The 12,191-nt window shown below is 34.6% G+C and overlaps 2 protein-coding genes across 2 annotated transcripts; one reads left to right on the top strand and one right to left on the bottom strand.

Annotated features, from left to right (window-relative positions):
- The first annotated feature begins 2,924 nt into the window (after positions 1-2,924).
- Positions 2,925-3,809, top strand: LOC139902153 (uncharacterized mitochondrial protein AtMg00810-like). Its single transcript, XM_071884804.1, has one exon. The coding sequence runs from the start codon at positions 2,925-2,927 to the stop codon at positions 3,807-3,809; it is 885 nt and encodes a 294-aa protein (XP_071740905.1).
- Positions 3,810-3,955: 146 nt separating this feature from the next.
- LOC139902152 (uncharacterized) lies at positions 3,956-5,755 on the bottom strand. The gene is made up of 3 exons (XM_071884803.1): positions 5,386-5,755; positions 4,378-4,538; positions 3,956-4,267 (listed from the first exon to the last, which is right to left on the bottom strand). Exons 1-3 carry the CDS (start codon positions 5,753-5,755, stop codon positions 3,956-3,958), a joined length of 843 nt encoding a protein of 280 aa, XP_071740904.1.
- Between the last annotated feature and the right edge of the window lie 6,436 nt (positions 5,756-12,191).

Raw genomic sequence — 12,191 nt, 5'->3', positions numbered from 1 at the left:
ATTTTTATAGTTATTAGTATTATTATTATCATTATTAACATAAGTATCATTAAAAATAATACTTATTGTTATTATTATTACCATCATTAATAAAGTTATTATTATGTGTAGTAGTAACCAAATTATATCGAAACTATTATTATTATTTTTTTAAATATACTTATTTCATATACTATATTTATATTAGTATTTCACATAATTACATATAACAAACTATTAATTTATAAATATAACACTAAACAATTATGTATATATATATGGATATATTAATATAACTAATTGTATAGATTTTAATCATTTTAAATATAGATAAAATAAGTAAATATAACATATACTTTAAAATATAATATATGTATATATTTTAAATGGAATTTAATATAAATTATATAAACTACAAACACATAAATAATATATAATTAATAAAGGAAAATTTTGTGATTTCCTGTATATGTATTAACATATATACAAATGATATAGGTTCGTGAATCCGAGGTCAAACCCTACACTTGTTCAATATCGTTATATGTATTTTTACTACAAAATACATTAGGTGAGTTTCATATGATCCCTTTTTACTCTTTACGTTTTTGGGCTGAGAATACATGCAAATGCTTTATTAACTGTTTTACAATATTTTGATGCGTGAGTTTCATTTGCTCCCTTTTACTCTTTACATTTTTGGGACTGAGAATACATGCGCTATTTTTACAACTGCTTTATTAAATATTTTTGAAATATATTTTGAACTGTGAATACATGAAATGCTTTTATAAATGTTTGACGAGATAGACACAAGTAAAACATTCCTCGAATGAATTATTATGCAGACAGAAGTTCTGCGGATTATTATTGGATTATGTGGACATGATAATTGCCACCATTGAAATACGTGGACATGATAATTGCCACCATTGAATTATGTGGACATGATAATTGCCACCAATTGATATGAATGTTATGTATCGAGAGAATGATTTTATACACAGGTTATGTGTATGTTATTTTGTGCACAAGATATGTGTACGACTACTTAAGATTTATGAAAGATGATTTCGTACACGAGAAATGTGTACTGTATTTAAAAGATATCGCATGTACATTACAGGTGGGTATAGGATTCGGGTCCATTTGTACCATGCAGGATTTAAATCTTGTGGTCTATCAAAATGATGAATTTTATTGTTTTATGATAAACCTATGAACTCACCAACCTTTTGGTTGACACTTGAAAGCATGTTTATTCTCAGGTATGAAAGAAATCTTCCGCTGTGCATTTGCTCATTGTAAAGACATTATTTGGAGTCGATCATCGCAATGGAACCAGATGTTGGTGACTTCGTCCAGACGGATTAGGATGGGGTATGACACGAATAACCATTTATTCGTCAAAGAAGAGCTGACCATTTAAGTTGTGATTAAAGTAGGCAACATAGAGTTCAGTAAACACTAGCTTGCTCAAAAGCATGATTCGCGTCAGAAGCAACGTTCTTGAGATGTTGTAAGATGATCCGGGGTTGAATAAGTGATCGCAAAGGAAAGACCTCTAATCCAATTAGTAGTAGCTTAGAACATCTAAGATTGCATGTCTGTTAATGTTAAGGCATAGCGTAGTGTTAAGCGGTGGAATATTGCTTTAGTTAGACCAACTAGGATTAAGAAAAGCTGAGACTTTCCTTTAGGGATATACCACTTTGTTCATGTACCTAGGATTCTATCCATAAGGTCGTTTAAACCCTTTTAGGTTAACGTTGGGAGTAGGGATATCTGTCTTTGCCATAATCTTCAAAGCCTAAACTCTTAGTGACAAATCTGTTAGGTTCATAGCCCAGTTGATTAAGGTTTAGTGCTTATTCTAGGAAGTTGAACTCTTGTAATAATTCCCCATCAGAATTCTATTCTCCATACCTATCTATCTTTATCTTTACAAGTTAAATTACTGTGTTATTAGTTAATCTTAATCTATCACCTCTTGTCACTAGGGTTAATTATATAGGCACTTTTGTCCCACGTTACTGAGCAAACATACAAAAATACGAACCTGCGTTATATTTACCACTTACTCGTTAAAAGGAAGACAAGTAGGTGAGTTATAGCTAAGAAACCCCAGCTAAATATAAATGATAAAACCCTTACTCTCTTTTGGTAGCTGATTCTGACGTGTTGCGACCTAACGACACCGCACAAATAAAATCGTCTGTTTTGGCCATATCAACCACTAAACCCGTACAACGTCTAAATCTTCATGTGTCGACTACATCTCCCATTCTTACCTCTTACTCTCACGCGTTTAAAGACCCTAACTTGCAACACGCTATGACCGAAGAGTATAATGCTTTAATTAAAAATGGTACTTGGACCCTTATGCCACGCCCTTCGGACACGAACATAGTTCGCTCCATGTGGTTGTTTAAGCATAAGTTTAATGCTGATGGTACTTTGAGTAGGTATAAGGCTCGACTAGTTACTAATGGTCGCAACCAGCAAGTTGGTATTGATTGTGATGAGATGTTTAGCCCGGTTGTTAAACCGGCCACCATTCGGACCGTTCTCAGTCTTTCCATTTCTAGACACTGGCCCGTTCATCAGCTAGATGTCAAGAATGCTTTCCTTCACGGTCATCTTTCTGAGACTGTCTATATGCATCAGCCTCCAGGATTTCGTGATCCTTCACGAACAGATCATGTGTGTCTCTTGAAGAAATCCCTCTACGGATTGAAGCAGGCTCCACGAGTATGGTACCCGCGATTTACAGGCTATGCTCAGAGTGTCAGTTTTCAACAAAGCCGATGCGACACATCCTTATTTATTTATCGACAGGGTACCGATACTGCTTATCTCTTATTATATGTGGACGATATTATCTGACTACCTCATCGACCGAATTTCTTCAGCGGGTTATTGCCTCTCTACATCGGGAGTTCTCCATGACCGATCTTGGCCCACCGAACTATTTCTTGGGTATTTCAGTTACTCGTACCTCTTCGAGAATGTTTCTATCTCAGAAAAAATACGCTACCGAGATTCTAGAGCGCGCAGATATGACAGGGTGTCACCCGAGCAGAACCCCAGTCGAAACTAGCTCCAAGCTTAGTACGTCAAGTCCACCTGTTACTAATCCGACTTTGTATCGCAGCCTAGCCGGGGCTCTTCAGTACCTCACTTTCACGAGACCAGACATTGCTTATGCAGTACATCAGATATGTTTATTCATGCATGACCCACGAGAGCAACATTTTTCCGCACTTAAGCGGATTCTTCGGTATATTAAAGGTACACTTGATCTTGGCCTACAGCTCTTTGCATCATCTACCACATCTTTTACAGCCTACTCAGATGCTGACTGGGCTGGATTCCCGAGTACTCGCCGCTCGACCTCAGGATATTGTGTATTTTTGCGTAATAACCTCCTGTCGTGGTCCTCAAAACGACAGTTGATGCCATCTCGCTCTAGTGCCGAAGCAGAGTACCGCGGGGTTGCTAATGTTGTTGCTGAGACATGTTGGCTTCGTAATCTACTTCGCGAGCTTCAGTGTCCTTTATTTTCCGCCACTATTGTGTATTGTGATAATGTGAGTGCAGTATACATGTCAGGTAACCCGGTTCAGCACCAGCGCACGAAACACGTAGAGATTGATATTCATTTTGTGCGGGATCTTGTGACGCAAGGACATGCGCGTTTTCTTCATGTTCCACCGCGATATCAGTATGCCGACATCTTCACCAAAGGCCTTCCTACTGTTCTTTTTTATGAGTTCAGGACCAGTTTAAGCGTTCGTAATGCTCCCGCTGCAACTGCGGGGGGCTATTAGACGATTATTATGTTGAGTTCAGTGGGCCTCTTAGCCCATGTTACATTAGGTTTATGTTCTATATAAGTTCTGGTGTATGTACGCTAGAGGCATTCAAGCAATAATATCATTCTCTAATATTCTCTACACTTAACAACGCTAATATCCTAAATGCTTTTATAAATATTGTCCGTACAGAACAGAGAAGTTTTACCATTGATGAAATTACCAATTACAGTTCCTAAGGAGATAGCTAAGAAACCAGAAACAAAATCTCCGTCTCCTTCTGCAAATAAGAATTTTCCAGTTGACTTTTGCAAAGAAACTTGAAACAACAAATTAGGTTCATCTTTTTCCTCGGCCGATGTACAAAGATCAAAAATACCTTGTTGAGAAATAATTATATCTCGAGAAGGATATAAAACTAGAAATGTTAACGGAGAATCGCATGACAATGACAATCCTAGAAGATCAATAATCTGAAATGAAAAAAATGAAACATCTAAAATCATTACATAAGTCAAAAATCATATTTGATTAAATTAGATCAATAAATGTTACCTGTTGATAACCAAGATCAACTGTTAACCTCTATATGACCCGCATCTTTAACTCCGAGATCTACGAGCAATTGAATACAACATCCAGGAGTATAGGGCATTACACGAAGATCATCGGTAACAATATAAGTTTCAGCGTCAGAAACAAATACATCATCTCCAACACAAATATTATCATCGACCTGACGCCCTTAAAACAGACTTCTTGATTCATTGTCAGGACACAGTGACAGCAACTAGCTTTACTATAGTTACTGAAATTTCGATTATTTCAAACACAATTTACACTTTGGCATACAAAGTATTTTTTCGGTTCAGTTTCATCCAAGGGCGGATTTACATTGGGGCAACCGGGGTCAGACGCCCCCAACGATCAAAATTAAGTTTTTATATATTTATACATTAAGAGAATGAAAAAAAATCATTTTCCGATCAGTGAAATCCATTTTTAGCTGCAATGTTAGAAGGAAAAGTAAAACGAGGAAGATGGGTCTGACTTAATTACTCTTCTGGCCTTCCATAGTGGAGGTCAAGCGTTCGGTTCCAGGCACCCACAGTTATCCACTCATGGCCACGGAGGTTCGCCTGCAATGACTCCGGCTGCTCGCGTAGCGAGTAGTCGCCCTGGGATTAGTCAAGTTGACCGTTTGGATACCCAGGTTAAAAATAAAAAATAAAAAAAAAATGCACTTTTGATACCTCATGTATAATAGAAGTAACGAAATGACCCTCAACATTACATAATTTATCATAAAAATCTCAATATTTCTATGAAACAATGCTACTTTTTTATAAAGTACTCCGTATGTCCCAATGTAATTTAAAGTAATCACATAATAGTTAAAATAACATTCTTAGAAATTTATTTTGAGTATTATTATTTATTATTATTGCATGCTAACTTAACAAAAATATAAGTTTTGATTACATCAATGCTTATATAATTGAAGTTTAATTACAACAACGTTTACAAAAGTTTCGATTATAATTTTTTCGAGTAAAAAAAATTGCGCTATAATTTGTTAACCATTTTTTACGCCCCCATCGAAAATGATTTTTGGATCCTCCACTGGTTTCATCAATATTCACTTTAAGCTTTCTGCAGAGACGGTAAGTTGGACTTCTGGGATTCAAAATGGTATGCTTGCATTCTTCATTCATGAAAATATGGTCGGGAAGATCTAACAAACTTTGGTACAAATTGTTTAAGCTCTTAAGTACTTCACCATTCTTTCCATCAGACTGTTTATTTAGTAGTCTAGCTATTGCACCCATGGGCAATGTCATGAAGCTAAACAGAACATCAACAAAACTGTGATCAGCTTCAGCATACACCACCTTCTTTTTATGTTTGTCAACAGTTACTTTTATAGAAATTTTGGACTCGTTGGTGATTGTAGCAGCCATGATTTTAGAAATTAAAACAAGAGAATGAGTGAAACTTTTTTTGGAGGTTTTAGAATAATGTGAATAGTACAAGACTCAGTGATTGCTATTTTTAACTGTTTGAATCCTTTCTCGGTTTTATTAGTATTCACTGTATGCATTAATTTCGTTGGTTCCTTTTAATAATATTGAATATGAGAAAAATTCTTTTGAATCATTAATTTCGCTTGAAATCTCTATAATTACATGTGATTAAATTTTATAATCACATGTGATTGTAAGATTCAATCACATGTGATGGATCCGCATTTTTAATACTAGCCATTGATTATATCGATCCAAAGACTGAGATTTATTCCCTAAATTTCAAAAGAAATTAAGGATGCAAATAAATATTTCCCAATTTTGAATACATTGAAACTTCTAGACGACTTCTTGGACTTCCTGTAATAATGACTGGGAAGTCCAAAGAGCTTCATTAGACAGAATTTAAATTATGGAAAATACTGTGTCTATATAGCTAAACTCACCTACTATGTAAATAAGTCAAGTTACTCATTAGCTACTCAAGCTCGACTCCACTTGAGTTTATACGAGCTTAAGTTTAAAATTGAACATAGTTTGGACCAATTTAATAAACGAGTTTCAACTTCTTATATCGACTTCTAATAAAAATCTCATGAATATAAACGAACTTTTCAGTTATATACTTTAATTATTTTTATATGATATTTAATGTATAATTACATATTATATTTCTATTTAAAATGTATCTTTCTTCTTTATCTTTATCTTTATTTTTATCTCTATTTTTATATAATATGAAAACTTTATTAACTAATATTTTTTTAAATATATAGATATAAAAACTTTATAAAGTAACCTTCTATTTAAGTCGTCAAAATCTTAATTTAATATTAATCATTAGATGAATATCAATTTAAAATCCAAACCGTTAATTATAGTGATACTAGTTTATAACCGCAGGACTTAAATATGAGTTAAATGTTAAAGTAGTCTTTTATAATAACTTTTGATAACCATGATTAATATGAAGTGTGTAAACTATAAAAATTAATTATAAGTAGTATTAATTGTGTATATGGATGATACATGCGGGCGAGGGGTATGAATCTCTTATATCCACGACCCGTCCACCATAATTTATTCCTCATCCGTTAATGCGTGTATACGGTTAATGTTTTCGGCCATGTTCGTGACCTGCAAATAGTCACGGCCCACAAGAAACCTGTATGTTAAATATAAAATATACTTTTAAATAATCATAAAAGCTAACCCAAAAACTAAAAAGTACATGCAAATTTTTAGAAATTATAAGTTTAATAATGTGTAATTAATAAGTACGCAAGTTAACGGATATACTCGCGAGTTGTTCAAATGCGAATCACGAATTCACGAATCATATTTTATCTGTCGCAGGTAAAATATATATCCATGAACCTCTCATGACTCTTGTACGAATAATATTTTTTACCTCACTAATAACTTCTATCCATATGTAATGTTTATTTATCACGACTATTAATTATTATTAATTTAATTAAATAATTATATTAAATAACTTTTCTACGAATAAAATAGAAATGTATGTCGATCTCGATATATTTGGTGAGTTGGTGTTGTACGGGGGTTAGTAGACAGGTAAACGACACTCACATCATCTCAAATCAGAATGTATTATCTCAAAAGATTTAGAAGCAATTGAAGTAGAACAAGAAAAAAGTAATTTAACGTGTTTTCCTAATTGGCAAGCATGACATAAAGTATTAGTCGGAGCTTTACTACAATTAAAGGAACCACGAGAAACTGAGATGCGTATGATCGCCGGGATGTCCCAAATGGTTGTGCCAAAGCGGATGACTTGAAGAAAGTAAGGCTATCTTTGTGAGGTTGGAAGGAGTAACAGGATATCGGTCACCATCACTGTCACATCGGAGGAGTGTATGTCTGGTTCGAGCATCTTTCACAAAAAAACCAAAGTCATCAAATTCAAGTGTGGTTTTGTTATCTTCGTTGATCTGTTTCACAAAGATTTAATTCTTAATGATATTAGGCGTGACAAGGATAATGTGAAGGTGTAGGGGTCGATAGTGGTTGGGTAAAGTGGCATTACCAGAATTTATTACCGGTATGGTGGAACCATCACCGACGATAATTGATGAAATAATGTTATTATTAAAAACAGTATTGAGTTTACTGAGTTCGAGGCTAAGTAAGCATTGGCTTCAGTATCCATGCACCATCTGTCATCGCTTGGTGGCAGGGGCGATTTTATGAAGGGACAAGCGGGGGCGGCCGCCCACAGTGGATTTGCAATTTTCAGTGTTAAAATTTTGGATTTTTCAACTTTGCCTCCGGTGGATTTTTTTTTCCCCAAAACTTAAATATTTTGCCCCAAAACCTTCAAATTTTGCCCACAAACCTTCAAATTTTGATCCAAAACCTTCATAATTTGCCCAAAAACCTCAATTTTTTGTCTTAAAACCTCCATATTTTGCTAAAAATATTGCTACGGTTTTAATTTCTTTTTTACCTCCGGTGAGAAAAAATCCTAGTACCGCCACTGCTTGGTGGTGACATACCCTAAAGAGGCACTATTAGTATAAGCACGTGGATAGTTACTCTTTGGAAAAGGCCAAGAGAGCCCACCATTACGAGATTTGTTAAACTGTTGGACACCACCAATATTAGGCCCATAAATATTAGATTAATAATCTGATTAGAATTATTATTTGTAGAAAAATTTGGCTTCCAAGCCCAAGGGAAAAATAGGCCCTACCTTGAGTAGTTGAATATTTTTTTTTTTTCGAAAAGCACCTTGAGTAGTTGAATATGGACTCAAGTTGAATATGGAGGAAAAGGGAAAATTATCAAATTTCTATTGTATAGATCTTAACTTTTAAATCTATTATGTATGCATTCAACTATTATAATTATTCTATTGTATGTACTATGTAACCTGTAGATAAGGTATCAGGTAATATGTGAAAAAAGTTCTATGTATGCATTCAACTATTATAATTATTCTATTCTATGTACGATGTAACCTGTAGATAAGGTATCAGGTAATATGTGAAAAAAGTTGGTCCCTAGACTTAATGTTGTTTAAACTTTTCTGTTAAGTGTTATCTAACTCTACTACTCCCTCCGTCCCGGATTAATTGTCCAGTATTCCTTTTTGGGACGTTCCAGATTAATTGTCCACTTCCAAATATGGAAAGTAAATTTGATAAAGTTTATAATATTGTCCCTAATGAATTAATTAAATTACAAAGGTGAGTTACAAATGTGAGAGAGATTTCTAATTAATTAGTTGAGGGTAAAACAGTAAAGTATAAAAAAAGTACAGAAAAAGTACAGTGTGATAATGACATTTCTTAAACTGTGTGTTTTTTATCTGGGGACAGTTAATCTGGGACGGAGGGAGTATTACCTTCAACATTTTCAAAAGCATCTTCATCTTCAAGAATACCTTCTTCAATCTCCTCCAATCACATCCTCATGTTCATAAAAAAAAAGAATAATAAGAACTCTAATTTTAAAAGTGTAAATTGCTACATCAATCCTTAACTGCATTTCATCACTGTTCATCTTGTCTAAATCCATCATTACAAGTCTACTATTTTAATTTAAAGCTTATTATCGATCTGAATCTGAACATAAACATATTCTCGTTCACACCCACTCAATTTACGTCATATGTTAAAGGGTATTGACACATCATTTATGTCACTTACCAAAGATTGTTGTCAGGTAACACTAAAGTTACTTCAATAATATATGCTCTATATATATGTATACGTTTAATAGCTCGTGGAGTCCAACAGATTTATATTAAAAATCATATATCAATAAGCATGGGCCTGTAAGTTCTTTTATAATGGATCCTTTAACAAATGAAACAACCTGAAACAAGCTGATCTGATATTCATTTAATGGGTCCTTTAAATTTATATGGGTTTATTTCGTGTTCATCAAAACATGCAGTAAAAGGATGAGGCAAAGTCGAAGCAAAATATGAAGCATTTTACTAAAATTAGATTTACCTCCTTCCCCACAATAAACCTACAAACCCTAGATCTATAATCTACAATAAAAATTAAAATATAAAATTTGCAGATCTAAAAAATTGATGGTGCAGATCTAAAATTTGCAGACTGGTTCATCTCCGGTGTTCATCCACTACCACCGGAGTTTATCCACCACCTCCGGAGCTCATCCAGTACCGCCGAAGTTCATCCACTATCGCCGGAGTTCAACGGTAACGGAGTTCATGATATTCATCTTCCGACACCGACGATTAAATGGCAATTGTGATTTTGTTGTTGCTTTTGCCTTTGTTAACCAAATCAAGTGACTTTGTTTGTGTTTGGTTATAGAACCCAAGGATTGAAAATGTTGGCTATTCAATACCTCTAATTTATGAAGAATAGATATTGATTTAATCACATGATGTGAGAAAAGTAATGAAAATAAAAATAATGAAAATGAAAGAAGTGAAAATAGCCAATGAAGCATTGATTCAACGACATCCCCTTCACCTTGAGTGTTAGGGCTGAGGGTTAGGTCATGGATTCGAGTCTCGCTCTGCCCATCCTATTAATTAATCTGCCTGAAATATGGATGTTCAGATTGACATCAGGGGGGTTTTCTCCCGGATCTATTCAGGATTCAAACCCGGTCCGCCTGTCTCTCAGGATGGTTAAAGGATCGAGTTCCTGTAATGCGATTCGAGTTTCCTCCCGAACGCGTGTGTGTGTGCAAATGATGAGTGTCGTTGAAATAAATGATACACTGATGTAAGCTTGCCGTTAAAAAAAAAAGGTGAAAATAACGTTTTAGACCATTCACAGTGGTGACGGGGTGATGAGGCGTGATGGAGTGTTTTTGTGGGGTATAGTGCTGATTTGGGAAAGATGATGGCATGATGGAGTTTGTAGTGGTGGGCGTGATAGTTTTGTGATGAGTTAAATTGGTCCCACCATTTTAATTTAATTTTCATTTAGTTTGATTTATTTTTTTAACTTGTTTGTTTTTTAAATAAAAATAATACATATTAAAAATTTATAAAAACACACTTAAATTAATAAAATACAAACCATTACAATTTATTAAAGTCCTAAAAATTAAAAAGTACGATAATTTATAAATCCTAATATAATTACTTTATTAATTCCTAAAACTTAAAACGTAGTTCATAATATAAATTACTCGTCGTCACTTGAAAGCTCGATATAACCTTTGTATTTCTCGGCCATCTTTTTCTTGAACTTTAAAGCGGATTTCCTTTCTTTCGGATCGGCAATATCTTCTAAATTAAGTTTAAATAATTTTATGACCTCCACTACAGATCGTGTTCGTTCTTCCTCTACAATTTGATCCATAATGTTGTTTCGCCTCACCACTTCCTTTTCCTTATTGTCTGACCATCTCGAAGCCAACTCGTCGAATCTTGAAGACTTGGAAGAGTTCGTACCACGTGATGAAGTACCCGCATCAGACGAACCAGATTTTTTAGCAGCCTTCTTTGATCGTTCTCTTCCCATTGGCCGTTGAATCGCATAGGGTCCAAATAGCTCCTAAAGGTTGCTTAACCGATCTTCCCCGAGATTGACTTGTAAGACCCGTTTATTCGTACGATGTATATATGAAGAACACGTACGACGTACAATGAATATATATATATATATATATATATATATATATATATATATATATATATATATATATATATATATATGTGTACAAGGGTTGAATGAAGGGTTGTATAATGGTATAAAGATGATTGTACGATGCGTGTAAGAAGTGTACCAAGCATGTGTGTGTTGCTTGTTCGAATGTCGAAGAAAACTGGAAGTTGTTTGAGTCACAAGGTGTGTACGTACCTTTTCTACCCCAAATAAAGCTTGAGTTGATTTTTCAAAACCTTACCATTAGAAAGAAAATCTTATTACGTTTCCAACGATATTTGATTCATCGAAAACGGAGCTACGGTCAAAAAGTTATGGCCAAAACAAGTTGCTGAAACCTGTTTTTCTCGGTTGCCAGCATCTGTATGCTGGAGCGGCGCTCCGATTGCGTCTAATGCGTTTTTCAGCCTTTTAAAAGGGTTTAAATGAGGGGTATTATGGTCCTTTCGCATATGGACGGTTTAGGGACCTCAAAACTGATCTAAACCTTATCCAAACCTCATTTCACTTCCACCAAACACTCTCATCTTCAACCCTAGAGAGAGAGGGGAGAGAGTTTAGAGAGAGAGAGAGAGAGCTCCATTGGAGAAGAAGAATGGTGTTTCGGGGCAAACCTCAAGTGTTAAAGTTGTTCATCTCGTTAACGCCTACGTTTTGATAGTGTTGGTAAGTTCTAACTCCGAATTTAATCATTAAGATTCTTGTTCATGTTTAAGGTTTGTGCTAGTTAGGGTTCTAAACCCCAT

This window comes from Rutidosis leptorrhynchoides, chromosome 3 (assembly GCF_046630445.1).
Source record: "Rutidosis leptorrhynchoides isolate AG116_Rl617_1_P2 chromosome 3, CSIRO_AGI_Rlap_v1, whole genome shotgun sequence".
NCBI classification, from domain to species: Eukaryota; Viridiplantae; Streptophyta; class Magnoliopsida; order Asterales; family Asteraceae; genus Rutidosis; species Rutidosis leptorrhynchoides.
The sequence above is the reverse complement of the archived record's forward strand: the minus strand, read 5'-3'. Positions and strand labels throughout refer to the sequence as shown.

What these genes read in the sequence shown, in the direction of transcription:
- LOC139902153 (XM_071884804.1), top strand. Translation starts at nt 2,925, where the DNA reads ATGACCGATCTTGGCCCACCGAACTATTTCTTGGGTATTTCAGTTACT.
- LOC139902152 (XM_071884803.1), bottom strand. Translation starts at nt 5,755, where the DNA reads ATGGCTGCTACAATCACCAACGAGTCCAAAATTTCTATAAAAGTAACT. An exon ending in AAATCATTTTCGATGGGGGC is followed by an intron (nt 4,539 to 5,385) that starts GTAAAAAATGGT and finishes GTCTGTTTTAAG; the next exon opens with GGCGTCAGGTCGATGATAAT. An exon ending in AAGATGCGGGTCATATAGAG is followed by an intron (nt 4,268 to 4,377) that starts GTTAACAGTTGA and finishes TTTTCATTTCAG; the next exon opens with ATTATTGATCTTCTAGGATT.